At 42.3% G+C, this 27,133-nt stretch overlaps 1 protein-coding gene across 8 annotated transcripts in view; it reads left to right on the top strand.

Moving 5' to 3' along the window:
* Nucleotides 1-27,133, top strand: part of ablim3 (actin binding LIM protein family, member 3) — a gene marked incomplete at its 5' end in the record, with an annotated part of 50,242 nt that overhangs the window by 8,391 nt on the left and 14,718 nt on the right. For 7 of the 8 annotated variants that reach the window (XR_014278490.1, XM_082544501.1, XM_082544500.1 and 4 more), the window contains 3 exons: nucleotides 4,487-4,621; nucleotides 19,814-19,997; nucleotides 24,023-24,138. Coding sequence is in view for 7 of the 8 variants with exons in the window: in XM_082544501.1 (XP_082400627.1) it covers nucleotides 4,487-4,621; nucleotides 19,814-19,997; nucleotides 24,023-24,138 (435 nt within the window). Of the gene's footprint in view, nucleotides 1-4,473; nucleotides 4,622-19,813; nucleotides 19,998-24,022; nucleotides 24,139-27,133 lie in introns of those variants that run through there. The other variant, XM_082544502.1, reaches the window with a different exon arrangement.

Raw genomic sequence — 27,133 nt, 5'->3', positions numbered from 1 at the left:
ATCCTTCACTTAGCTATTCAGGTAGTCAAGGCCAGCTGGTTACCCAGCCATTACACCCCTTCCACAGAGAGTATGACCTCTCATACTGCTTTGAAAGATAGAGATAAATAAGTGATAAATCCCAGCTCTTTTGCCATTTTATATATATATATATATATATATATATATATATATATATATATATATATATGTATATTATATAAATATTATATATATATATATATGTATATAAATAAATATATATAAAAATATATATATATATATAAATATATATAAAAATATATATATATAGCAGCTGGATAGCGTAGTGGTTAAACTACACGCCTTTGGAACAGAGGATCGCAAGTTCGATTCCTGCCTGGGGCGTCTGTATCCAGTAAGGGTCCTAAGGCTAGACCCCCTATGCTAAGCAAGCCTACCGCAGACATGAGCGAGACAGATAAATATGAAGGCATGCCAGCTCGGACGTCGCCCGGATCAACAAGGTCCGCGTCAGGTGTTGAGGAACCAGGGCCTTGGAAACTGCCAAGCAAAGACTCACAGCCTTGGCCAGCCGCTTGAGGAGGTACACCAGAGAGATAGAAGGCAGAAGAATAAACCAGCTGTTCTCCACAGAACCAGCAAAGGTGTACTCTCAGTGGCAAGGGAACAATAAGAGAACAGCACCACCAAGGCTGGAGACGGAGCAATACTGGAAGAGCATATGGGAGAAGGATGCAACCCATAACGGCAATGCTCAGTGGCTAGTGGATCTGAGGGCAGACCACAGCGACCACAGCGACCTCCAGTAACCATCACAGTGGCAGATATCCAAGAAAGGGTCTCCAGTATGAAGAGTTGGACAGCACCAGGGCCCGACATGGTTCACGCCTACTGGCTGAAGAAGCTGACTGCACTCCACGAGCGTCTGGCAGCACAAATGAACCAGCTGCTAGTTAACGAAAGACACCCGGAATGGCTAACTGAAGGTCGGACGGTCCTGATCCCCAAGGACCCCAAGAAGGGACCGGTCCCCTCCAACTACCGACCAATAACCTGCCTCAGTACTACATGGAAGCTCCTGTCAGGCATCATATCGGCTAAGATGAACAGGCACATGGGTCAATACATGAGCGGGACACAGAAAGGAATTGGCAAGAATACCAGAGGTGCAAAACACCAGCTACTGGTAGACAGAACAATCAGCCGAGACTGCAAGACCAGACTGACCAACCTGTGCACTGCCTGGATTGATTACAAGAAGGCCTATGACTCAATGCCCCACAGCTGGATACTGGAATGCCTAGAATTGTACAAGATCAATGGGACCCTAAGAGCCTTCATGTGGCGTACAACACTAGAGGCCAACTCCAAGCCCATAGCACAAGTTACCATCAAGTGCGGGATCTACCAAGGAGATGCTCTGTCCCCACTGCTGTTCTGCATAGGCCTGAACCCCCTCAGTGAGATCATTAACAAGACTGGCTACGGATACCGACTACGGAACGGAGCAGTTGTCAGCCACCTCCTGTACATGGATGACATCAAGCTGTATGCCAAGAGTGAACGAGACATCGATTCACTGATCCACACTACCAGGCTATACAGCAATGACATTGGAATGTCGTTCGGACTGGAGAAGTGTAGTCGGATGGTAACAAAGAGAGGGAAGGTAGTCAGAACTGAGGGGATTGAACTACCAGAAGGCAACATTGCAGACATAGAGGACAGTTACAAGTACCTGGGGATCCCGCAGGCAAATGGGAACCATGAAGAGGCCGCTAGAAAGGCTGCAACCACCAAGTACCTGCAGAGGGTCAGGCAAGTCCTGAGGAGTCAGCTGAATGGTAAGAACAAGATCCGGGCCATCAACACATACGCCCTGCCCGTGATCAGGTACCCTGCTGGGGTAATAAGCTGGCCAAAGGAGGAGATAGAAGCCACTGACATAAAGACAAGAAAGCTCCTGACCATGCATGGAGGGTTTCACCCCAAGTCCAGCACCCTGAGGCTGTACGCTAAGCGGAAGGAAGGGGGCCGGGGACTGGTGAGTGTCAGCACCACAGTCCAGGATGAGACAAGGAACATCCAAGAATACATTGGGAAGATGGCCCCAACTGACCGAGTGCTCAGTGAATACCTCAGGCAGCAGAAACCCAAGAAAGAGGAGGGAGACGAGGAACCATCATGGAAGGACAGAGCCCTGCACGGTATGTACCACCGGCAGATAGAGGAGGTGGCTGATATCCAGAAATCCTACCAGTGGCTGGACAAAGCTGGACTGAAAGACAGCACAGAGGCACTAATCATGGCAGCACAAGAACAAGCTCTGAGTACAAGATCCATAGAGGCTGGGGTCTATCACACCAGGCAAGACCCCAGGTGCAGGCTGTGTAAAGATGCCCCAGAGACTATCCAGCACATAACAGCAGGGTGCAAGATGCTAGCAGGCAAGGCATACATGGAACGCCATAACCAAGTGGCCGGCATAGTGTACAGGAACATCTGTGCCGAGTATAACCTAGAAGTCCCGAGGTCAAAATGGGAGATGCCCCCAAGGGTGGTGGAGAATGACCGAGCTAAGATCCTGTGGGACTTCCAGATACAGACGGACAAAATGGTGGTGGCTAACCAACCGGACATAGTGGTGGTAGACAAACAGAAGAAGACAGCCGTAGTGATCGATGTAGCGGTTCCCAATGACAGCAATATCAGGAAGAAGGAACACGAGAAGCTGGAGAAATACCAAGGGCTCAGAGAAGAGCTGGAGAGGATGTGGAGGGTGAAGGTAACGGTGGTCCCCGTGGTAATCGGAGCACTAGGTGCGGTGACTCCCAAGCTAGGCGAGTGGCTCCAGCAGATCCCGGGAAAAACATCGGAGATCTCTGTCCAGAAGAGCGCAGTCCTGGGAACAGCTAAGATACTGCGCAGGACCCTCAAGCTCCCAGGCCTCTGGTAGAGGACCCGAGCTTGAAGGATAAACCGCCCGCAGGGGCGTGCTGGGTGTTTTTATATATATATATATATATATATATATATCAATATTGAATGACTGGTTGTCCATTGTCCATTTCTTTGCCTGTGGATTCAAGTGTGTTTACAACCCAGAGGAGAAGATGGATCTTTAAAGAGCCCTTAATAGCCCAAGAGATTTAGATTCAGTTAATAGAATATTTCTACCTTTTTTCCTTGTGTTTGCATTTATTCCGATACTCTTAAGGCTTTCTGTGTGAACGTGCTTTCCTGACTGTGTGAAATAGCTATTGGGCTTGCAGGAGTCTGACATGTAAGGTATAATGAGGTAAGGGGATCCATCTCGCTTTCTCTACTGACACAGCAGTGTGTGTGTGCGTGTCTATATGTGTGTGTGTATATGTTTGTGTGTGTCATCCTGTATAACTGTGTGAAAAATAGAGACAGTGAGAGAGAAAGCCTGGAGCTTACCAAGCTTACATAGGTGTCAGACCTCACAGCTTCAGAGCAAGTGTTGACAGAGCTACACACTGATCTTATTGTTTGAACTGCACACAGTGGAGTCTGTAATGTACTCTCTCCTCAGATAACACTTGAAAATGAAAAGCCGCGTTATGTCTTTCACCCATTAACAGAAGTATTATCATGCTGTTTAAAGAAATGGTCTGTATAGTGCTTTACTTGGTCCTAAGGACCCCAAAGCGCTTTACACGATACACAATCATCCACCCATTCACACACACACACACACTGGTGATGGCAAGCCACAGTGTGGCCACAGCCGCCCTGGGGCGCACTGACAGAGGCGAGGCTGCTGGACACTGGCGCCACCGGGCCCTCTGACCACCACGACCAAGACTGTCCAAGCCGGGGCTCGAACCGGCAACCTTCCGATTACAAGACGAACGCCCAACTCTTGAGCCACGATCGCCCCAAGAAGATAGTGTGTATACTGTATAGTTTCTCTGAATCACATTTGTGTGACTGACAATGGCAATATCAAACTACATTAGTATGTAATTTTGAGAAAAGATCATCTGCTGCGATTGCAGCTGAGCTTGATTCCCTGGCCTGCTTGAATTCATACCAGACTCCGTTTATACTGCATATTAAAATCAGAATACTTTATTAATCCCAGGGGGAAGTTGATTAAATTTAGTTTAAGAGGGCAAGAATTAAAAAAATCAAGAAATAGTATTAAAAAAATGGCAGGAACGACGGCAACATGTCCATGCAGGTTAATGCACACACACACACACCCATGTATATAGATAGATATAGATATATATATAGATACAAGTAACTATAACTTGGTGTCTTTAAAAGCTAGCATCAGTTACATATAAAAGGCCTGTGAAGCTTAGAACTTTGTCAGAGGTTGAGAACTGCAAATGTGCTTTGAGAGAGAGGAAAACTAAATCTTAAGGAAACTGGGAATGGGAACAGTCAACACAACTTTCAAAATTATGTTTTAATGTGTGTGTTAGCGGACCATAGCTGAGTTCAGTAAATGTTCTTTTTATGCCTTCATCAGCTTATCGCCAAGACTCAACAGGCGGTCAGCGGAGCTCTGGGCCAATCCGGTGCCAGCGATGTCGGGAAGTTTGCAAAGGCGAAGTGGTACGAGTACAAGAGACCCACTTTCATGTCAAGTGTTTCACCTGCACCGGTAAGAAATGAATCAGTTATATAAAAATCACACAAACTGGAGCTGCCTTGCACAGTTCCCAAGCCTGGGTGGCCATGGTTAGAAAGAACTGGGAATTCCAGTGGTAGGCCAGAAACAAGACATCTATCTTGGTCACGTCTTCGTCTGCTGAGCACACACCCACATGCACGCTTGCAGATACTGCCCATGCACTTTTTCATCCGTCTTCTAGCGTACATGCTGAGTGCTACTATTAGTAAACGGTGGGGATTGGAATGGATCAGAGGTGCTTTGCAGGCGACTCAGGCTCCTGCTAAGGTAGCCTGTTAATTTGCTGGCAACTTAAAAGAGATTGTATGCTGTGGATTAATGAGACTGATTTAGCTTTGCAGTGGAAGAGCACCGGTGACCTCCAATAGAAACAATGGTGACATAGTCACACACCCTCTTAGTGTAGGAGTTGTGTGGAATGCCTTTCACTTTTGTAATTTGTGTTTGTCTATTGTGTAAAGCACATTTACATGGCAGCATGCTCTATAACATGTTTTACTGCAGGGTTAATTGACATTTTGAGAGCTACACACCCAGGTAAAATGTACACTGGTTATGCTGTAGACTTTGGAGGCAAAATGTATTCACACTGTGACCAACTGACATTCAAGTTGAGGGAAATTTAGGAGGTTGACAGTCTGATGAATGGGATTTGTATTTTTATGTGGCTCAGCAAAAATCAGACTGACTCATAGTTCATTTCAAATGCAAAACTGACATGTACAATTGGCAACATTTGCAGAGTGAAGGGCAAGTCTGAAAGGGGCTCGTGATAAGCACGTGTCTGTGCATGTGTAAAATGAAAACTGGAAATGAAAGAAACGAGGAATGCTGTTTGTCACACTGCTGTACAGCCTTGAGCAAGCGCTCTCAGAATTATGTTAATAGTTCCACACTAAAACAAAGACAGTCAGTAAGTTGTGGGTTACTTATCGGTTCTTTGTAACATTTGAGACCAAAACTGTTACAGGACAAATGAAAAAGGAATCGCTTTGCCACATCTTTTCTGTAATATGTTTGCATTGGTAGCACGAGTTGCTTAGAGGAATGGTTTATTATCGTTTAATGCTCTACAAGGGATTTGGAGCAAACATTTATTATATTATATTATATTATATTATATTATATACACCCAAATAAATCGACAGTGTGCTAAAAGAGTCTTGAGCCACGCCTCATTTCTTTATATTTTCCTTCCAAGCAGCCAAGCTTTCTTGTACATTTTTAAAGTGGTTTTAATCACTAGTTTGTAAAGGATTTGTAAGGGTCTTTAAAAAAAAATTCTGTGGACATTGGCTACTTTTTCAATCATTCTCTGTTCAGTTATTATACCTGACCATTTTAAAAGGAATATTTTTTTTATAAAGCCCTTTAATTATGAAGTACAAATTATTCAAGCGCAAAAATAGCGAGGGATGAACCAGTGTTGCATTACGCATAACAGCTTAACGAAGAAGCATTTTTTTGTATCTTTAGGCACTTTGCTAGCATCAGTCTGTTGCAAAAACACATAATTTTTCCCATTTCTTTATATGAATATTTGAAAAGTGCCAAAAATAAAGCAGTTTGACAAGCACAAAACTTTATGTGTGCACCAACAAAACGAGAACAAAAAGAGCTATTAGCTGAAAGCTTGGCAAATCTCAGCATCCTGTGCAGCATGTCCGTAAAAAAAATTGAAGAAACTGCACAATTGAAGGACAAAAAAAGAAGAAGTGACAGAGCTTAAAAAGAATCAAATGAACTGTTTCTGAAAGTCATGTCCTTAAGAAACAGCAAACAAATGAGCTAATAGATGCATCTGGTCAGATTTTCATCCACCACGCAACAACATCGTGAAAGTGTACGACTGTTAAAGCGTGATTTAGGGTCCTGCAAATTTGTCTGTCGAGGGGGGTTTTTACCCATCGCAGACATGCTCCTTTGTAGTCCTCCAAAATCCTAACTGCATCCAGTCACTGCATCCAGTGACATGGAGTTAGCCAAATGCTGATTGGTTGACAGGTATGGTGGAGGAGCTCACCAGGAATGGAAGAACTTCAGAAAAAAGATAAAAAAAATACACAAAAAAAAGCACAGACAGTAGTGGACACCTTTTATTGTTTTTAACACTAGTTTCCCATCAGCTCTTTGAATGTTATAGCTTTGCTCTTCTCCACGGCTGGCTGACGCACCAACAATAGCACAAGTAAGAGTTGTCCACAGACTGGTTGTACCACATACTTTGTACACTGCATACATCTGATAACAGAGCTCTCTGCAGGTGCACGGGTTATCCCAGGACTACCAGCGGAATATGAATACACTACCCCTGCTGAACCATAAATTCGCCTTCATGCCTTCATTTTCAGCATGACAATGATCCCAAACTCACTGCCAATGCAGTAAAAGCATACCTGGATAAAAAAACCACACAATGGAGTACTGTGAGTCAGTGATTGGTCACCCCAGAGCTCAGACCCCAACATTTTTGAAGCAGTGTGGGATAATTTTGACACAGAATGGAACTAAAGGCAGCCGACATCCAAAAAAGAGCTTTGGAATGTCCTTCAAGAAGCCTGGAGAACTATTCCTGTAGACTACAAATGACAAGAAAGCTTTGCTCAGAGAGTTCAGGCTGTGCCAAAGAATAAATGCTGTCGTACCAAAAATTGAGTTTCAAGCTCATTAGAATTGTGCAAACTCTTCCACTGTAAACATTATTCAGTGCAAATTTTTAAAAAAATGAAAAAACAAAAAAAATATTATTTCTTTTTTTTTTCATTCCCTGTTTTTTTTTTTGTGAGACAGGACAACTGTCTTTTTCTTTTTTTTAACACCCCGACAACTTTTTTACATAAGGAAACGTCCTGAGTAGTAGGGCTGGGCCATATCATACCGTTCACAGCAGAGGTGGGACCAAGTCATTGTTTTGCAAGTCTCAAGTAAGTCTCAAGTCTTTATCCTCAAGTCTCAAGTCAAGTCTCAAGTAATGTCAGGCAAGTCAGAGTCGAGTCTCAAGTCACTGGTGTAAAAGTCCGAGTCAAGTCACAAGTCTGAAACTTTGAATTTCAAGTCCTTTCGAGTCATTCAAAAAAACGAAAAAAAGCATGTTGCAGTTATGCTAAATGTAAATATTAGACCATGTAATTTTTAAATCTGTGTTTTTCTCAACACATGACAAAATAGTGAACTTAGAAAATATACACAAATTGTGAAATTGCACCTCTTTAAAATGCAGCTCAATTAAACCTAGCTCCAAGAATAATTTTCACCGACAGTTCTGAGATAAGCTGCATGTCATTCTTGGATGCGGTTGTAGGACCGGCTTTAAAATCGCATGACAAAAATATCATACACATTAAAAAAAAACTGTATCACCAACGTAGCCTGGACAACATTTGCTAGTTAGATGAAGTCAGCTATCTCATCGTAGCATATTTATATGCATATTTATAATCATACGGTTCTTGGAGTGAGTGCACACACTCATGAAGTTTAGTAACTTCCGGTCACTGCAACAAGCCCAGGTACAGTTTACCGACGGATGGGTACAGGACCTTGAAATGCACCGTGTAGAACGAAAGACCATCGTACGTATCATAAGTTTACCAGTCTCACAAATCGTCGTCATAAATACACATTCGTTAACCGTTTATTAATAGGACCTTTGAGCTCAACGGTAATTAATTAGTAGTGGAAATAATTTCTGGTAGCATCACAGAAATGTAGCAGTGACAACAATATTGTATGCTGTAATCGTACTGGGCAATTAGTGATTCAAAAAACCTGTTTTATCCTGTGAATAAAAGTATATGTTTTTGTCAATGTACCATAATAACAGAAGCGAAACGCAATATTGTGTCAGGACAATTCACTATTTATGCACAATAAATAAAGGAGCATAGCACGACAATTTCTGTTCAGCGCCAGACTTGCTTGTAACCTATATCACCAATTATGTTATGAAAATGACGTATTAACTACTAAAAAACACTGACCTTCGTGTAAATGCTTGGAGCAGACTAACCTGTGAGCTGGAGTGTTCTGGGACGTTATATTTGGTCTTTGAATGGCTGCAATCCAGGCCATCCGTCGCGTCTTTGTTACTTCGGAAACATGGCTCGAACAATTTCTCTTCAACGACGTAATCTGATAACAACCGATCTCTTTACCCGTCGGCTTCCCGTGGCTGTCATGCGACCGGCTATTGCAGTTAATAATACAACGGCTTCTTGACATTTTTGTGTTTCTTTTTATCGCTGTATAACTGATTTCAATTGAAAGTCTGTGTGCGCTAGTACCGCTTGCCACGAGTTCCCAGAATCCTTTGCGGTTCTACCCGTGAATGACGTCACATTTTCAATCTCTATATAATATGCATGTTAAATTTTATATTTGGGGTAAAATATCAAGTCTTTTCAAGTAAACCGGTTCAAGTCCAATTCAAGTCCCAAGTCATTGGTATAAAAGTCCAAGTCAAGTCACAAGTCTTAGAACATTTTTTCAAGTCAAGTCTAAAGTCATAAAATTAATGACTCGAGTCTGACTCGAGTCCAAGTCATGTGACTCGAGTCCACACCTCTGGTTCACAGTAATACCGGTATAATGTTGGGCAACGATAAGAAAATGAAATAGCGCGATAGAATATGGGTAAAACGCGCATGCGCAGTGCATTTGTTTTCATACGCACATGACGGAAAAAGCATGACGGCGATGGAGAATGTGAAAGGCGAAAGCAGATCGTTGAATGAAGCAAATGAACCAGAATTGGTTTTTAAAAATGCTGCAACTTCAGTGGTGTGGAACTGGTTTAGCTTTCGTCCGTCAGATACACAACAAAGCACTATTTTTGGTAGAGCATGCTAGCGGGCCGTCTTTATTACCGTGGTTTTTTGGAAAATACGGCACACTTAAAATCAATCCTTTGATTTTTCTGAAAATCGACAGTGCCCCTTATAATCCCGTGTGCCTTATGTTTGAATTCTGGTTGTGTTTACTGACCTCGAAACGATTTTATGTACACGGCGCTCGAAAATCTGTCAAATATTTTAGAACGACTTTGCTAAGCTACGAAGCCGCACAGCTTGATGGATTGTCGGAGCATTACGGCTGTCGTAGGCAGGAGCCTCGTGGAGTGATATGTACTGTGATACTTCAACATAACATTACGGTATTGTGTGTGTAGAACCTCTTTTTAAGTTTTGTGGATATTATACATGGTTATGCTGAGGATATGTCGGCCAATTTCCACTGGAAATGCCTTTTGGTTAATGTTAGCAAGGAATTTGCATTTGCACTGTTACGTTTTTATATAACTTTAATGCACATAAAAAACAGCTGCTTGTTTAAGTGAAAATACATTGATGGGTTTTTTTTGCACTAATAAAGTTGTGGAGTTGTAAAGCATTTTGTCTAGTGTCAATTATATCGTCAGTTATATCGTTGTCGCAAATTTTCAAATGTATATCGTGATAAATATTTTTGGTCATATCGCCCTGCTCTACTGAGTAGTCTTTAGATAATCGTGAAGCAATGGTGGGTAAGTTGGGTTTGTTATTCTCTGCACTACAGTGCTGTGCAGCTCCCAGACGTTCTACAGTTGATAAACTCACAGAAGGCTATTCTTCTGAGGATTGTTGTTACATCTAGCTGTCACACATGTAAAAAAAACCAAAAAAAGCTTATTGTGCACACATGCAGTCGTGTTTATAAGCACGCACGTCTACTGTATACATGTGTGCACGCTCACTGTGGTTGTGTGGGGTTGCTGTGGTAACGATGTGAAGGGGCACCCGGGCCCTGGTTGGTGGATATTCTCAGCATCTCTATGGTCCTATTAACCAATCGAAAGGCTCTGTTCTGTGCCCCAGAGAAAAAGGGGGGCAGAGCACCGAAACCGAGCAGAAAAGAGAAAAAGAGGGGGGATGGGGGGTCGTTTGTGTCGCCTAAACATTACATCATCACTAGTATAATGCCAGTCTGATTCTCACTTTCTTTTCTTCCCTTTCTTCACACTCGTAGCAGCGCGATGCTAATGGAAAGCTGTCACTGATCGCATCATCTTAGCCTACACCTATCTGACAAATCTCTCCCTTCGTGTTCCAGACAGTTCTCCTGCTCCCATGAGGCAATGGGGGACTATTGTGTGGCCAGGCTCTGACACAAACCTGCCCATAATATGCTCTCCCGTATGGACTGCTGCACACCCAGCAGTTTTCTAAAGCTTTTATTGTTCAGTGTGTAAATCCCCCTCACACACAAACATGTTCCATGTTCCGTTGAACTTCGCAAACTCCATCTTTCCCCTTTTGTCTGCATTGACTTTGGCTTTTAGTTTGTTCTCTGTATATTTTTCGAGAGTGTAAAAATGTCCTGAATGCATTGGTAGGATTTTTCCCGTGTCTGTCCATCTCTGTCATGTGTTTTTTCTGATTCTTCTTCTCTCTCTCTCTTTTGCTTTCTCCATCTTCTTCTTTTTCCTCATGACAGTCACTCAAGCATGAAATCAATTTCTCATCTCGGGGCAGGATGACATTGGCAAGCGGTGTGCGCAATTTGGAGGCTAATGGCTAAACTGTATTATGCCAACACACCGTAGTGAAAATTCACTGCCCGGCAGCCAATATCTTTATCTATCACTCCTGGTTATGAACTTTGAGACCGGGATGTGTTTCATCATTTGATTTTGCGCTTTCCTGGCCTTTTTTTTTCTCTTTTTAGAAATCAGAATGAGTGCGCAGGTTATTGACCTTGACCATTTCCTTCATCTTCACTGTGAAACTATGACAAAAAATCTCCCTCCTGTTTTTCCTACTTCTCCTTTTCTGTCTGTATTGCATCCAGCCCCCTTTTCTCCTCAAAAGGGCTGACTATGCCCCACTGAATAGCTCCTGATCATTCAGTCTTAAAAAGTCTGACACTCTCAGTTACTGTCTCCCACATTCTCTTAGCATGTAAAAACACATATGGACATACAGCCACATCATTTATCATTTCATTCTCCCTCTATCTTTGCCCACACTTATGAACCTTCTGCATGCTACATTACCATAATTCATCTCTCATGCATTAGTTAGAGGAGGAACAGATCACTAATCATCTCATTTGAACCCATTATACCGCAGCTGATTATGGCATGAAAAAGCAGCCACGCAATCAGCTGGAAAATATCAAGACAAAAAAAGAAGAAGAAGTATGGAAAACGCTGAAGACAGAAGCCAGCTCACAGAATGATTAAACAGCCCCTGAATACATGCATCCTGTAGCGCTTGTCAGCAGCTATAGTGTGTAACGATGGAGTGTTCTATTACTGCTATATGGGCTGACTAGTGCATACTGGTTCAGTGACATAGTGACCACATTTACCCAAAGCATAATTGGCACTCTTAGATTCCAGCAAAAACAGAGGGAGCCTGTCAGTGTCACAAGCATAAGGCTAACTCAAACATAAATCAAGGTGCTTGCTTCCTATGCAGCCAGCTCACAGACTAACAAAGAACACAGACACAGAGAAGCAAATATCTAAACAGAGCAGGAGACAGATGCAAACACAGACACCTTTGCACATAAACTGCAAACCTGCTCCCGGTAGTTATTTATTTTCTGAGACAAAGCAGATTTCTCTCATAAAACAGCGCTGAGGGGAATACAAGATTTATTCAGACAGGTCAGATAAATACTTGACTGCTCTGCTAATGCACCCTTTCTGGCTGATATTCTCACCAGGGCTTTTATAAAGTAGCAGCATCTTTGGCTCTTTCTCTGCAGATCTGTCTCAGTCAATCCAGCCTCCCTTTGGAAGCCATCAGCCACCATCATATTAACATCAGCCTACTGTACTGTACTGCCACTGCTCTCTGAAGGCAAGGGGAGAGACTGTAATGGAGAGAAGTACAGTGGGGAGTAGAATATAAAAAAAACAAAGAGAGAAATAAAGACAGCAAGGTTATGAGGAGAAACAGAGAGACAGACACAGAAAAAGCACAAAAAACCACACAAAAAAACGAGGGGGTTACAGGAAAGGGGAGCTTCCTGTAGCTATAGCAACCGCTGGTACGCCGGTCCAATCACCACGCCAATGCATGGTTGCTAGGGAGAGATTCTGGCGGAGGGAGAAGGGAGTGTGGCAGGAAGTGGCGCTTTTCCCTTACGACTCTGGATTCGGTTTAGATGGCAGGCATTATACCTCTGTTCGTTTCTCATACGAACATGGCTTTCACATACTGAGAACCTTTTTGTTTCCTCTAGGTGTGTCTGTGTGTGCTTGCTTGGAACAGTGAGGTGCAGCTTCCTAGGTGTGCAAGTGTCTTCTTCAGAGAAGGAGTCTTTTCTTGATTGTAAAGAAGAAGCCGTGTTAGACAAGCGCATTCGGACATACCGACAAATGGAGCATGTTTAGGGCTTATTTCAAAGCGTCATCTGTAGCCGTCTGGCTGTCTCTGTGTGTCTGTGATCTCGTTCATGTCTTGTTTTCCCTTCCCCTCAGAATCTCTCATCAGCTCTCTTAGGGTTAAAAGCTGAAGGCCTCAGTCTGCTGGTATGAAGCGACTCCACTGGGCTACCATCTGTCTCCATCAACTACAGCAGCCAAATATGAGGGAAGCCCTGCCACTCATGCATGCTTTCTCTCTGCTTTAGCCTTTAGCTGTCCACCCGCCTCCTCCTTCTCTTGCCCTTTCCTATAAAAACATCTCCGTCTATCTTCTATTGCCGTTTTCCTTTAGACGTGCTTGAATCAGAGCTCAAGGGGTGGCAGCACTGTCCAGTTGGTCCAGACAAAAATGTCCCAAAAACTACTGGATGGTTGAACCTTACTACATCTCTTGATATGGATCAGAAGTTTAGTTATTTACTGAATTCACCTGATTAATTGTCACAAATTTGGTATGGATGTACAAATTCTTCATAGACAATGAATTCATGCTGTCATCAGTTCACTTGTATGCATATTGCTAAGTAGTGAGCTTTAGCATGCTAATACATTAAATTAAACTGCATGCACTGTAAAGTATGTGCAAAAGCTCAACCTGCATTACCTGCATATCAACTGTACGCCTCTTAAGAGTATTGAGATTGAAGCGCAGTGCCTCACAGAGCTGCTAGTGTGCCTTTTGTCTGTCTCCTCTTCCTGTTTGTCTGACCCCTTCTTCCAGCGCCCCACGATTTGGCACAACTTGAGAAAACGCATTATTTACTCTTGAAGTGTTCCCTCCTGTCAGAGAGCCTCAGATCCGGGGGGACAGGGAGAGGGCAGCGAGGGCCCCATGTTGGTACCACAGATGTGCGTCTGAAGTTCTTTCTCTAATGAAACTTGTCACTGCCCCACTACTAAATGTCCCTTTGCTAAACTATCTGTGACTGCCTGTATTTTCCTGCAAAAGGTTGGGAAATTAGCACAATGCTGACAGCAATTAAAATGTGCCGCGAGGCTACTTTACGGTACTGCAAAAGCATGTCGATTCACTTAATAGCACATTATGAAAATCTAAGTGTGACGTAATAAGCAGTGGGAAAAAGTTACAGTGACAGACAGAGCAAGGGAAGGAACACTGTAAAAAAAAGGCGAGGTTGTGTTGAGGTACAGCTCTGTAGTGGTGAGAAGAGAGGGTGCAAATTGAGATAAAGCGGAGACTTTGTGCTCAGAGCCACAAAAATTTGGAAGCAGTCTTGAAACGGAAAGTCACAGACAGAGAAGGGGAGAAATGGGGGGGGGGGTTTAAGGAGGTGACCGACTATTTTAGAGTTCCGTTTTGGGCTGACTTTCAGAAGGGAATTTTAATTGCGTCTGTTGGCTGGAGATAAATACCCAATCAGGCAGACCCCCCGTGGATGCCTAATCAGTGCTGTTATAATGACCACAGCTGCAGACACCAGCCTACATGTTAACCTCTAATAAGGAGACTTATAATCTCTAGATGCTTCCTGCACGGCCCCAGAATGAAATACATCAAGAAGACAAGCGTCATCCTTTGGTTTCCCTCATTAGCATGTCATTCAGGGAGAGAGCATAAAACAAGCAAATAAATGAAATTAAGTGTTTGATCTAATTTGGTTCTGCAAAGCTCGTCTTTATTTAGGCATTTAAATGACAATAAATCTCCACGTCTCCACGGAATAATACACATTTCTTACACAAACAAACAAAACAGTCTTTTTATTGCCTTTTGAGTTGTGCACATCGATGTGGGACGTGCACAGTAAAAATCCTCACGGTCTATTCAGAGGATATTAAAGCAGACCAGAAAAGTTTTCAGTTGTGCTGGGCTCTTGTTTTTATGGGTGTGTGCCCGCACCCATGTGGTGCTGGTTGTGTGGCTCTAACCAAAATCTTTCTTCTTAAAGCCAAGCTGGGCCACAACTGTGCAGCAGCAGCAGAGACACCGGATTCACTCCCAACTCCACCCACTGTGCTGGCACCTAAAATTCTGAGGGATGAGCTTAGAAAATATGCTTGATGGTCACAGTTGAATTGGGAGTACTTGGAAAGTAGAAGGACTCCTTCTGAGTAGGCTTGTAAAAGTGGAAAGCTTTTTAGGAAAGTGTTATGAATGGCACTTTTTTTTTCAAATATCTAAAAAGTGTAATTTTCTTTTGGTTACTCACTCAGGTGCACATTACAAAGTGATTACCCTGTTAAAGCAAACAAGCAATACTTGTAGTTTGATCTGATGTAATGATTGATTCGTAGTAATAGGCATGTTTGTAGTTACAGAAATATTGTGGAAAGTCTTTAAATCCAATAAAAAGAGTAGCTGCAAAAATTCTCATTTCATCATTAATGTCTGCTAAAGGTTGTTTGGTTAGGTTAGAACTATATAAATCAGAACATGGTATAATCCTTTATGTCACAATTACAGTAACAGAGAACCTGGCTACAGATCATCAGATTATGAAAGACGAGGTTTGGTATTTACAGCTTCCCGTTCAACTAAAGCTTCTCCGAATGAGTTACCACCAGTACCACCACCACCTCATCACTCAAACTGGGACCTAGCTGTCTCTAGGGCAACCGTGGAAGGTTTATATCCTCCTGGCAACTGGGTAAGGGGGGAAGTCCTTTGCAATGCAACCGGCTTATCGCCTGAAGAAAACAGCGCGATAAGCCAACAGGTGAACCACACATCTCTCCCGTCCAATCCAGGCTGAGCTGATCAGTTCAGCTGGCTGTGGTTCGATCCAGCATCCATATGCTTATATATACAGTGCATTAGGCTAATTGAGCAGATTTCACTTATTTAGAAATCAATCTGGGCCAAGACTGAAAAGCAAATCATTTTGAGAACGAGGGTGGAGAGACTGAGGAAAAGGAAAAGAGAGAGGCAAGCGAGAACCAGACGAAATGAATCCAGTCATTGACTTCAATTTAGTTTGAGAAGATGAAAACATTGTTTTTATTAAGTGATTGGCATTTCAAGACACAATGATTTTTTTTTTCCATGGTGAAAACATTAATAGAGTGGAAATATTTACCCTCTCATTCCCTTTTTTCCGTAAAGGAACTGGATAGCCTGTGATTTGGGTTTCTGGTAAGAGCCTTAGTAAGTCTGGCTCAAAATGCAGTCGAGGCACTTTTTGAAGCTATGTGCCATTGTTCAGTGGTTCTGGAAATGTGGTTGGCGCAGGCACACACACACATTTATATAAACAAGCTATTTTATATCTGAGAGCTGTGGATCTCCTTATGGATCTTCTTATGCTCCTCTACTGCAAATCTGCACCCACTGTGCCTCAATGCCAATGACCTGTCAAAATGATAAAGATCTGCTGCGATCGCATCTCAGTGTGCACGCTGTCCAGTTCTGTCATGCTATCTCTGCATACGCAGTGTGCCACCTCATCGGGGATGGATTTATGTGTCTCCATCCTCCTGAGGGAGATTGTTTTGTTTTTAAGTGAGGGCCCATTGATCTTTTATTACACCATTAAGTCAATGTGCTCCACTCATAAACAGCTTGAGATTAAATGAGCCCCTTTGAAGGGTTTATGTGTATGTCTGCATGTCTGTGAACTCTCAGCCTGCCAACAAAAATTGAAAACTGGGCGGCTGTAGGGAGCCAAGTACTGCCTAGAGCAGTCTGTAGTATGTGGCCAGTATAAATCCATTTTACATCAGTAAGTTATTGGTATTGAAGGTGATTCATTCCATCGTAAGAAGAGTGATGCCTTGGTAAATGAAGATATTTATTTACTGTGGCAGTCATTTAGCAGCAGTTAACCTGATACTGTTAACCTACTGATTTTCCCTAAAGCTTATATTTCCTTTACATATGATGATGATAGTCAGTGATTTGGCTTCAGTGTAGAAACACAGGAGTTTCTCATGCATCCAGAGTTTCACAAAATAACATCATGGCATTCATATTTCAATGCATTATTTTTTTTTCACAGTTATTGAGGTCAGGGTCGTGGTGGGAGGCTGTAGCTTATTCCAGCTGTCATAGGACAAAGGGTACATCTTGGGTAGGCCACCGCTCCATCATCGGCTGATTAAAACATCTGAGTGAAAATTAAACACACACAGAAACACACACACTGGAGTTCAAATTTAGAAACATGGGAGGCAAATGCTGGATGTGTTTCTAACTCACTGACCATTGCTTGCAAGACCTCCTGCTTCACCAGGGACATGTGATGTATTTCTGCACAGAGTCTGCTCTGGTCCAACAACACCACAAGTTCACCTGTCTTTTGGAGGTCATTTATGCAAGAGTCTCTGTGTTCAGCAGGTGATGTTTCCACATGGAACAAGCACCATAACAATATCATGTCAAAAAGAGTTTATTAATACTTACCAGCTCAGACCTACTGCTTATGGTGTTGATATAGTTTTTAATACATAATTTCCTGACATCATAAACACTGAATATTCTGTCTAGGTGTAGTGATAATTTAACAGTCACTTAACGTCCTGGAGGATGGGTTTTGTTTATTTTCTAACTGCTGCTACATGTTATTAGCTACTTTCACGGGACTCTATGCACTCCTGTGAAAATTAACTACACGTCATGATTTAGTATCTTGTAGAACCACTTTTAGCACTTGGAATAATTGTTGTTTTGGAGGAATTTTGGCCCCCTCTTCTTCACAACAATGCTTCAGTTCATTGAGGTTTGCAGTTGTTTGTTTATGCACCACAGCATTGAGGTCTAGACTTTGACTGTGCCACTGTAGCACCTTGTTTCTTTCATTTTCAGGTGGTCTGTTGTAGATTTTCTGCTGTGCTTGGGAATCACTGTCCTGTTGCATGATCCAGTTTCAGTAAAGCTTCAGCTATAGGACAGATGGCCTCACATTTGAGTCTAGAATACTTTGGCATAAAGAGGAGTTCATGATTAGCTCAGTAACGGCTGTGTGCCCAGGTCCAAATTGTACTGTCATGAAACTTAAGATCTAAAATGCTAACTGAGGTCTGTAAAGTCTGAGATGTAGCGCTTTTGTTTTTTCCAGTTCCACTGAGCATTGCAAAGTCTGACCTCTCGATGGGAAGATTTAGGGATTGTGTTAAGACACATCTGAATGCTCCTAAACAGCAAACTGTCACAACTTCTGGTTTCATAGAGGAGGTCACACTTGATATATGATCACCTATTCAAGTGCATATAGAAGAAATCTGGTGATACTTAACCTCTTGAGGCCTGTAGAAGCAGTAATGGTTTACTTAGTTTTTCCGTTATGCACAGAACTGCATAAAGTCACTTTCTTTTTCACATGACTGTAAAGGTCTAAGATATAGAAAAACACAGATTGTACACTGAGTCTCTGAGTCAGAAATAATCAATTGTTATGAATAATGAATTAAGTTACCACTCCTTTGCTATGTGCATATAAGCACACAACTCACTTGCTTTGGGGATACACATATGGATTCTGTAAGGGAGCCTATAAAGCAGCAAGGAAAGACTTCTACAAACAGCCTGAGGCATGAAATTCAACTAGAATTAAATTATGGTTTGTGACATTACCAACCTTAAACATGCAAACTGACATTTTGAGTTCAGTCTGATGTGTATGGACATGTGTTCACACTGAAATGTGGGGAAAAAAACATCAGGTTTCGATTCAGGTTTTGTTATGAATGTAGAAAAAAGACCCCTATTTGATATTAGACCAATGTTTAGTGAGAAGTGTTTAGATAAGAATGATGGCTGGCTCCATCTGAAGCTTTGCCATCTGAACTGTTATAGTGGTTGCTGCTATGTTACATGATAATTGTATACTATACAGAAGTCTAATTACAGTGCCCGTGTCAGCAAATGAGTAATTACTGGGTCAAAGCTATAATGCCGAAAGAGAGGGTGAAGTTCAGCATTGGCAAAGGTTTAAATACTCTTTATGTTGGTTTCAAGAATTTCTCATTTGGCTAAAACAATAAAAGAAACCCAAAATGTTTATACAAGTACCTCTCTAATGACCTTTATTAGTGCAATATGTATCAGGTAATAATAGTTTTTTCAGTCAGATGTTCCAGTAATTGTCAGCCTTTTCTGTTGGTTAACTGCATAGGAAGAAACTAGAGACCACGCCGGCCGCTGATCTGTGAAAATGCCTCTTGGCTATATTGTTACACCCACTGGAATTCCCTCTCAGTTACACAGCAAAGGGCTGTAGCACGTACTGTCTGCTTGGGATCCACAATATATATAAACACATACACAAACTGAGCACTTACCTTGTGCATACACAGCAAGAAATGTTGATGTCTTCTCCAGTGAAATGTAATGAGACCGTAGTGGATGTCCTGATGATGTTGGGAGCTTGTGGTTTGTTGTTTTGTCTCCTTCTTCACATTGTTTAGCACAAAATGACTTTTCCACTGATTATATAATTATATTCCCATCACTGCAAATTGGCTCACCACTGTCTGGAACTGAATAACTTCCCTAGCAGCCGTGTGTGAAGACAAACAGACACACACAGCACAACCAAGCACACGTATACACACACAAACAGGTAAAAAAGGAGGGCGCTCAGACTGAATGAAAAACGTGCTGACTGAAAAAAAACATGTGTTGGTAGAGGAACAAAACAGAGAAAAAGAGCAGATGACAGATAAAGAAAAATGTGTTCTCTTAAAGCGGAAAACCAAAAATAGAAATAAAAACAGACATATAGAATTCTGTTTTGTATGCCTTACTGTTTCCAATGGCCCACTTTTCCTGTCTCTCACCATTCTGTCCACAGTGTGTAACTGTGATTTAGCACAATCTGGCTTCTTCCAGAAGAAGGGCGAATACATCTGTACAGCAGACTATCAGCGTTTGTATGGTACACGCTGTGACCGCTGTGACACCTTCATCACGGGAGAAGTGGTCTCTGCTCTGGGACGCACGTACCACCCCAAGTGCTTTGTCTGCAGTGTTTGCAGGTATGTATATTCCTTCTCAAAACACACACACAATACTATATACAAGTATGTATTCTGATGATGTTTATGTGCACCCAAAAGACTAAAGAAGAGCGCAAGAACTTTATTCTGAAATATGAATTTTAGGTCAAGTGATTGATGACTTCCGTCCATCTGTCCACAAAAAGTCATAACAATTGCTCGTCGTCCTACAGTAGTGGTCAGAATTTTATCTGACCGATCGTGGCTCAAGAGTTGGCAATTTGTCTTGTAATCGGAAGGTGTCTGGTTCGAGCCCCGGCTCCGACAGTCTCGGTCGTTGTGTCCTTGGGCAAGACACTTCACCCGTTGCCTACTGGTGGTGGTCGGAGGGCCCGGCAGCCTCGCCTCTGTCAGTGCGCCCCAGGGCAGCTGTGGCTACAATGTAGCTTGCCATCACCTGTGTGTGAATGTGTGTGTGAATGACTGAATGTAGTGTAAAGCGCTTTGGGGTCCTTAGGGACTAAGTAAAGCACTATACAAATACAGGCCATTTACCATTTAAGGGGCCTTCACCCACAGTTTGCCCAAGGTCAAGGTCACTTTCATCATTTGCACACAATTTGTCACTCCTCCTAGAGTATTAGTGTATTTTTGGCAAAACATGGACACAGTGATCACCTAATGGCCCTTCACCCAAATTGTGCTCTAGGTTGCGCTGTAGTTATCTTGAGAAATGTATATTATATTATATTATATATAATATATAATATGGCCACTTTGGAAGATGTAAAGATGATACAGAGTCTCTTTTTGCTCTGCTTTGGTTTCCACCGATTCAAAATGACATAACAATGTCTGGCTCATTACCGGCAAAATGCTGTCCTCATCTGCTAGGCAATGTTAACCAGTTATTGCAAAACAGAAAATGTATTATCACTTATGTGGATATTTTCCATCGACTTTATTGCGTAACATTTTATTTGATTGTATTTGATGGCTTGGGCCCCAGGAAGACTACCAACCACTGTTGTGGAAGCTAATGGGGTTCCTTATAAATAAACAAATTTCATGTGATTAAAAGTTGCCTATGCAACAGTTACCTTAGTTATTTTGGATTAGCTTGGAATTGGATATGTATGATTATAACAAATAAACAGTATAATATTGTTATTGGTAGCTACTATTTGCAGCATGCACTCAGCATGCTGCTTTATGTATTGCACAAAAGATATGTGAGACCTGCCGGTTGACTTCTTTAGAGTATCTGTGCTTTTCTCAGTCTATTCTGTGAGACTTCATTAGTAATTTGTTAGAGAACAGCATGATAGAGACGACGGGAAATAGCAAACAGATTGTGGAGGCACTGAATAAGAAACGCATGACTGTTTTTTACTTTTCGGCTATGAGTCACTATTTTCAGCCTCAAGACCTGAAGTGACGCAGCAAAAGTTGCATCTTTAAAAACAAGAATTGGCTAATTGACTGACTTTTTTCATGGAGGATTTAATAATTAACTCATGATTCATCTTCTGAATGTCAGCAAATGTGTGATTGGAAAGCTCAAGTGTAGGAAAGATAGAAAGCTGACCTGGTGTATCGCACATTTAGGTTTAGTAAAAGTAGGTCATCTCTCCTATGAACTCCATCAGTGTTCATGTGAAGCTCCTTCAGAATGAAATCTCAGCATCAATGTTGGCTCCTTTCTTTATTTTATTTAACCGTGTCCCTCGCTTTCGCTTCAGAGCATGCTGCATATATGGGATAACCTGTCTCTCATTTGCACCCTCTCACTTGCTGACTGGTTTTTAATGTGTTGTTTACATTATAAGGATCTTTACTAACAGTATCCAGAGTAAATCATATTGTAGTGGTTTACACATTCCCCTAACAAGCGAAAGATCCCTGCTTTGATCCTGGGAGAAGACACAAATCCCTTGCGGGGTTGCGTTCGGAAGGGCATCAGGGCGTAAAAAATCTGACAAATCAAACATGCAGAGTTACCTGCTGTGGCGCCTCCTTGTGAATAAGCGAGCAGCCTTTTAGCTTACTTATAGTATCGTCTTCCAGTAGAGTAGAGATTGTTGTCGGGTATCTGCTTGACATTGCCTGATAAACACACATTCTGACCCAGCAGCTGTGGGCAAAAGACAAAAAACACCCCCCCCCCCCCCCCCCCCTCCCAAAAAACTGAAATGATACCAGCAGGACAGAGACAGGCAGTGGAGCAGCGCTGGCAGTGACAGTGATGTGTGTGTATGTGTTGTCAGTGTATGTGGAGTAAACTAGAAGAGACAGCAAGAAGCCAAAGGGTGAATCTCTTCTTTCATGCTCCGTCTGCCCCCTGTCACATTGCTGACTGTTCCATCTTGTACGTCCTTTCTTCCCCTCATCTTTCACTCCTGTCTTCCTTCTGGACGCACCTCCTTTGCTCTTGCTTCTTCTTCGTCATTCGCATTATTCACAAATAATAATCTTTGCGCTCTTTAATCATCAGCCACATCGCCCTCTCTTCCTTTGTCTCCTCATCATTATTCCACTTTGACTTCTTTGTCATCACTGCTTCAGCTTTAATGGAGTCCGAATGCAAGTTTCACTTTTACACGTGAACGTATTTTTAACGCAGTGGTGATCAAAGCAAGAGGACATACCCCTAAAGCCAGAAATAGCTTTACTTTTTTGGCCAGTTAAGAAAAAGAAAGCATTAAATATGTAAACAGAGTAAATTTTTAAAGCGCTGCAAAGGGCTGACAAGGCAAGAGTGTCTTGAGGGAGTGAGAGCAACACACAGGTAAAGACAAGGTCACAAATGCGCGGAGATGCTTTTCTGCACCATCACAGCATTTCTGGTGCTTCGTTCTGCTGAACTATACAATGTGAATGCTATGTTCAGACATGTAGAAGAGATTTAGTCTGTCGTGCTTGGAGCTGGACACAAATATTCGCATGGACACATGTCTGAATTTTAAAATGTGCAGTTAACCTCTGGAACAGCCGAAGAGTGACATTCAAAATAAAGCCTTAGTGAAATCACTTTCCAGCAGCTTGTGTTTACCATAGCTTTTGTTGCATAATTTGTGTATCTGCAGCTCAGCTCTCATGTTTGGATGGTGCCCTTTTGTGAATAAAATAAATGCACAGAGGAGCAAGTCTCGAATATGTTGTTAGCAAAGACACACAGAGAGAGAAGACTTTATACATGGTCTGAGCACCTTTAAGTGACTACATGGATGTGCTGCACTCATGTGTGCTGACTGGGGCCTCTACTGGAGACTCAAGCCTCCCTCTGGGTCTTGGCTCCGGCTCCAGGGCTCGGTGGGGGAGTAAAAGGATTACTGCCATCTATGTTTTTTACACAGCCTTCTCTAAGCCTTTTAGCTCCCCATTCATTCTCATATCGTCCCTGGTCATAAGGAAATCAATCTGTCTCCTTTGAAAAGAGAGGAAAGCGAGTCAAAACAGTGCATCGTGATGTGGCAAATTTGATTTCATTGGTGTTGCCTGGTTGTCATATTCTCCGCCTGTCAGCAGGCACATGTTTTTGCTCTTCTTTCTTTCTTTGAAGCCTTGAAAATGGTGACCTGGTGGCGTCAGTGTAGGGAGGGCAAGCTGGATGGCTAGACTGAGAGAGCAATAGGCAATTAAAATTAGTATGCGCTCCACAAAGTCTCCCTAATAAGTTTTTATTCTCACTGAGAGAGCCAGTTTTCCTTTCAGAAGCCTGTCGCATTATCGCCTCTTTAATCACAGAGCAGCCAGGTGCTCCTGTAACAATCAGCATCCTATTAACTCATCATCACAACAGTTTGCAAATGTATTTTCATTTGCAAACTGTTGTGCAATGAAAATGTATTTTCAGTTTCATAGAGGATGTCGGACCGCATTCAGCTTGTGTCAGCAGGATTATGGCCTGTCTGTCACCGAATCATGTCTCTGCCAGCACCCATTTGTTATTTCAATGAATACAGTAGACTTGGATGTAAACACAGAATTACTGCAGGCGTTTTAACGCCCATTGTGCTCCGCTTTCTAATTCTCTTGTCTGTCTTTTTTTTTTGCCTCCTCAGTAAACCCTTTCCAATCGGAGACAGGGTGACGTTCAGTGGAAAGGACTGCGTGTGCCAGCAGTGCTCCCACACACTTGTCAAGTCAAATGAACCGATCAAGATCCACGGGCCCAGCCGTAAGTCCAGCGCCCACCCCGCTCTGTCCGTTCTGTTTAGGGCCACCAGGCGCTACGGTGCGCTAAAGCTAATGCGACATGTCCACGAAGCCTACTTTGCTCATTTAGCTAATCGTGTGTCTGTCAAATCAGCGGAGTGACCTGCCGCGTTGATCTGCCAGCTGAGAATTATGCAACACAAACAGACACATAATCCACCTGCCAATTTCCAACATACAGGGTTTAGTGGTTTTGTTCACTGCATGCTCACAGTTGTTTATTAACAGGAATCATGAGCCTGCTACCATGTGTGTTACTAGATCTTTGACTGCATATAAAAAATGAATCTAGCCTTAGTGATGTTGGGTTTGTGACTGTTTTAAAGACTCATTAAGTTAATGTCAAAGTGCTTTAATCTCACATTCTATCTGAAGGGCACCAGATGGCGATAGCTATAACTACAAAAAGACTTCCAGTCCTAACGAACTGTGTCTTGTGAACAAGCTCTTGCTGAGTCAGTCACTCATTTCGAGTCAGATTGAATAAAAAATGTGGTCTGTTTTTTAATCTCAGTCATACTGTGTTTTAAAATTTAGGATTATCTGTGGTAGGAAACCACTAATGGCTAATGGTTTGTCATGGTTTGAGCAAGCAGTTAGACCAAGCTGGCAAAGGTGTTAACGCTCATCTAGATGCTTCATAACAGAACTTTCGAAACCTACAGGTGATGTCACCTGCATCCATCTTATTTTACAGTCTATGATAAAATCTGAGGATGAATGACAGGAAGTAGAGACTAAAGTTTTTTTTTAAGATGGTTGGTTTATTCCTGGTACCAGAGCTGGATGATCTACATGCAGTAGCAGAGAGGAGTTGGTGTTTAAGCTCTGTCTTGGAAGTCTCCCACAGTCTGCACAGTCATCCTGCTGGCAAGAGTAGCCCACTCAGAAAAAGTCCTAATAAAGACAGAATATTTCAGCGAAGGTCACAGAGAGCTCCTCCTTCCTCAGTTCATTCAGATATGCGTAATTCCTCCTTCTGCAAATCCTCCACAACTGTTATGCAGGAATTTCCCAGAGGGATTATTAGTAAAGTTATTTTTCTCCTTCTCGTTATTTAAAATGACAAATTACTATGATACAGCAGCAGGATAGTGACTGATAGTGAATCATTTGTTAAGCATAGCATACAGACAGCAGTCTGCTGCTCAGTGGCTGTGCAGTAACAACAGATGGCGTATAGGCAGTGAACAACAGTCCTCCCCAAATTGCTCCATTCAGCAGAATAAAAATCGAACAGCTCCCCAGGTACATGTTCATCACTCTGTCTTATGAGGATGCAGTGTGTGTGGACGGAATAGGGCACACGCACTAATGCACTGCCTCATTTTGCATAACGATCGGGATATTTAAGAAGGTAAATAAACGCTTAGTTTGCAGAATTCTTAGAGGGAAAAAAAGAAAAAAAAACAGAGCTAAGTAATTATTAAAGTTTTCTCATGCATACACCATCCATCCATCCATCCATCCATTCGCTTCCGCTTATCCTTTTCAGGGTCGCGGGGGGCGCTGGAGCCTATCCCAGCTGTCATAGGGCGAGAGGCGGGGTACAACCTGGACATGCATACACCAGTGGAAGCAAAATATAAAGAAATGAGGGGCGACATAAGATTTTTTACACAGTGCTGTAATTAACCGTGGATTCGAATTCATTTCATTCAAGATTTTAACGTGATATATTACAGTGGGGTAAGAGCTTAGTGTGTATGACATGAATCCAACTTCCCCAGTTTTGTTGGGCACCTTTGTTGCGTATCAGCCCCCTCGCCTACTCCTTTCATTTTCTTTTCACACTACCCACACAATAACAAACACACCACCTTACATGATTGATGAGGCTATATGTTTTGGGTCATAAGCAGTTACTTTTTTAAAAGTTTTTTTGGGGCTATTTCTGCACTTTGAGAAGTGTGTATTCACACACGTTCACCAAAAAACAAATTATATATATAAAAAATGAAATTAAAACTGAATGTATTTTAAGGTCTGAGCCAGGTGCGCATGGCTAAATAAGGCAAGTTGTGTGAAGAAGAACCATACCATTTACCATTTAAAAAACTGCTTTGACATCACAGATAAAGCCGTGGTGAGCAGCAACATTCCTGCATTCTTTATTGTACATTTTTATGCGTCCATAGCCGGCTGCTCTTTATCACAAACATTGGTACGTAATTTTAGATGATCTAATACCTATTTCATCCAGTGGCTGAAATCAGAAGTGTATAATGACTCAGTAGAAGAACGGTCTGGGACTAAAATCCCAGCCCTTTTACACTCAGCACAATCACCACTAAATCACTTTTTAAGATTGATTTGGACGCCAGAAACCCAGCCTGCACTGCACACTGCAGTTTTTCACTACAAAACACAATTTGTCTTGGCTGACGAAGCAGACTGGAGTGGTCCCTAGAGTGACTTACTCTCTTGTGTAACAGAGCGGGTCAAAAAGGTTAAGCTAAAACCAAGCCTCCATCTAGTACAAACAAACAGAGGGCTGACCCTTTTTTAAGCCTCCCGACGCTCCTGTTGGTCAGTAACACCTGCTGAAGCATCTTTCTGAGGGCAAAAACGATGCTTGTATAATCAGCAATTAAGCTAATGTACTTCAGGCTAGAGAAAGGTGAACTTTGGTATCAGAGAACCTTGCTGGTTGTGCAGCTAGTGAGCTGTGTGTGGTGGTCTGTGGAGACGAGTGTGTGCTTTGCTGATTTACCCTTTTTTGATTTACATGAACTTTTCAGTTTAGTGATGAACTCCTGCTTTTTGTTGCATTCCTTACTTATCGGCTTGCCCGTATCTCTTAGTTTAACTAGTGATAGAAATTTTAATAAAAACTTTTAATTTAACAATTTTGCCTCCCTGTCTCCTTTTTTTTTTTTTAACCCGGACACTTTTTGTTACTTTCCCACATCCCCTGGACCTCTTAGGGGAGTGTAAAAAGCACAGTAGGTTTTATT

This window comes from Aulonocara stuartgranti (genome assembly GCF_965226115.1).
Source record: "Aulonocara stuartgranti genome assembly, chromosome: 2".
Lineage (NCBI taxonomy): Eukaryota > Metazoa > Chordata > Actinopteri > Cichliformes > Cichlidae > Aulonocara > Aulonocara stuartgranti.
The sequence above is the reverse complement of the archived record's forward strand: the minus strand, read 5'-3'. Positions and strand labels throughout refer to the sequence as shown.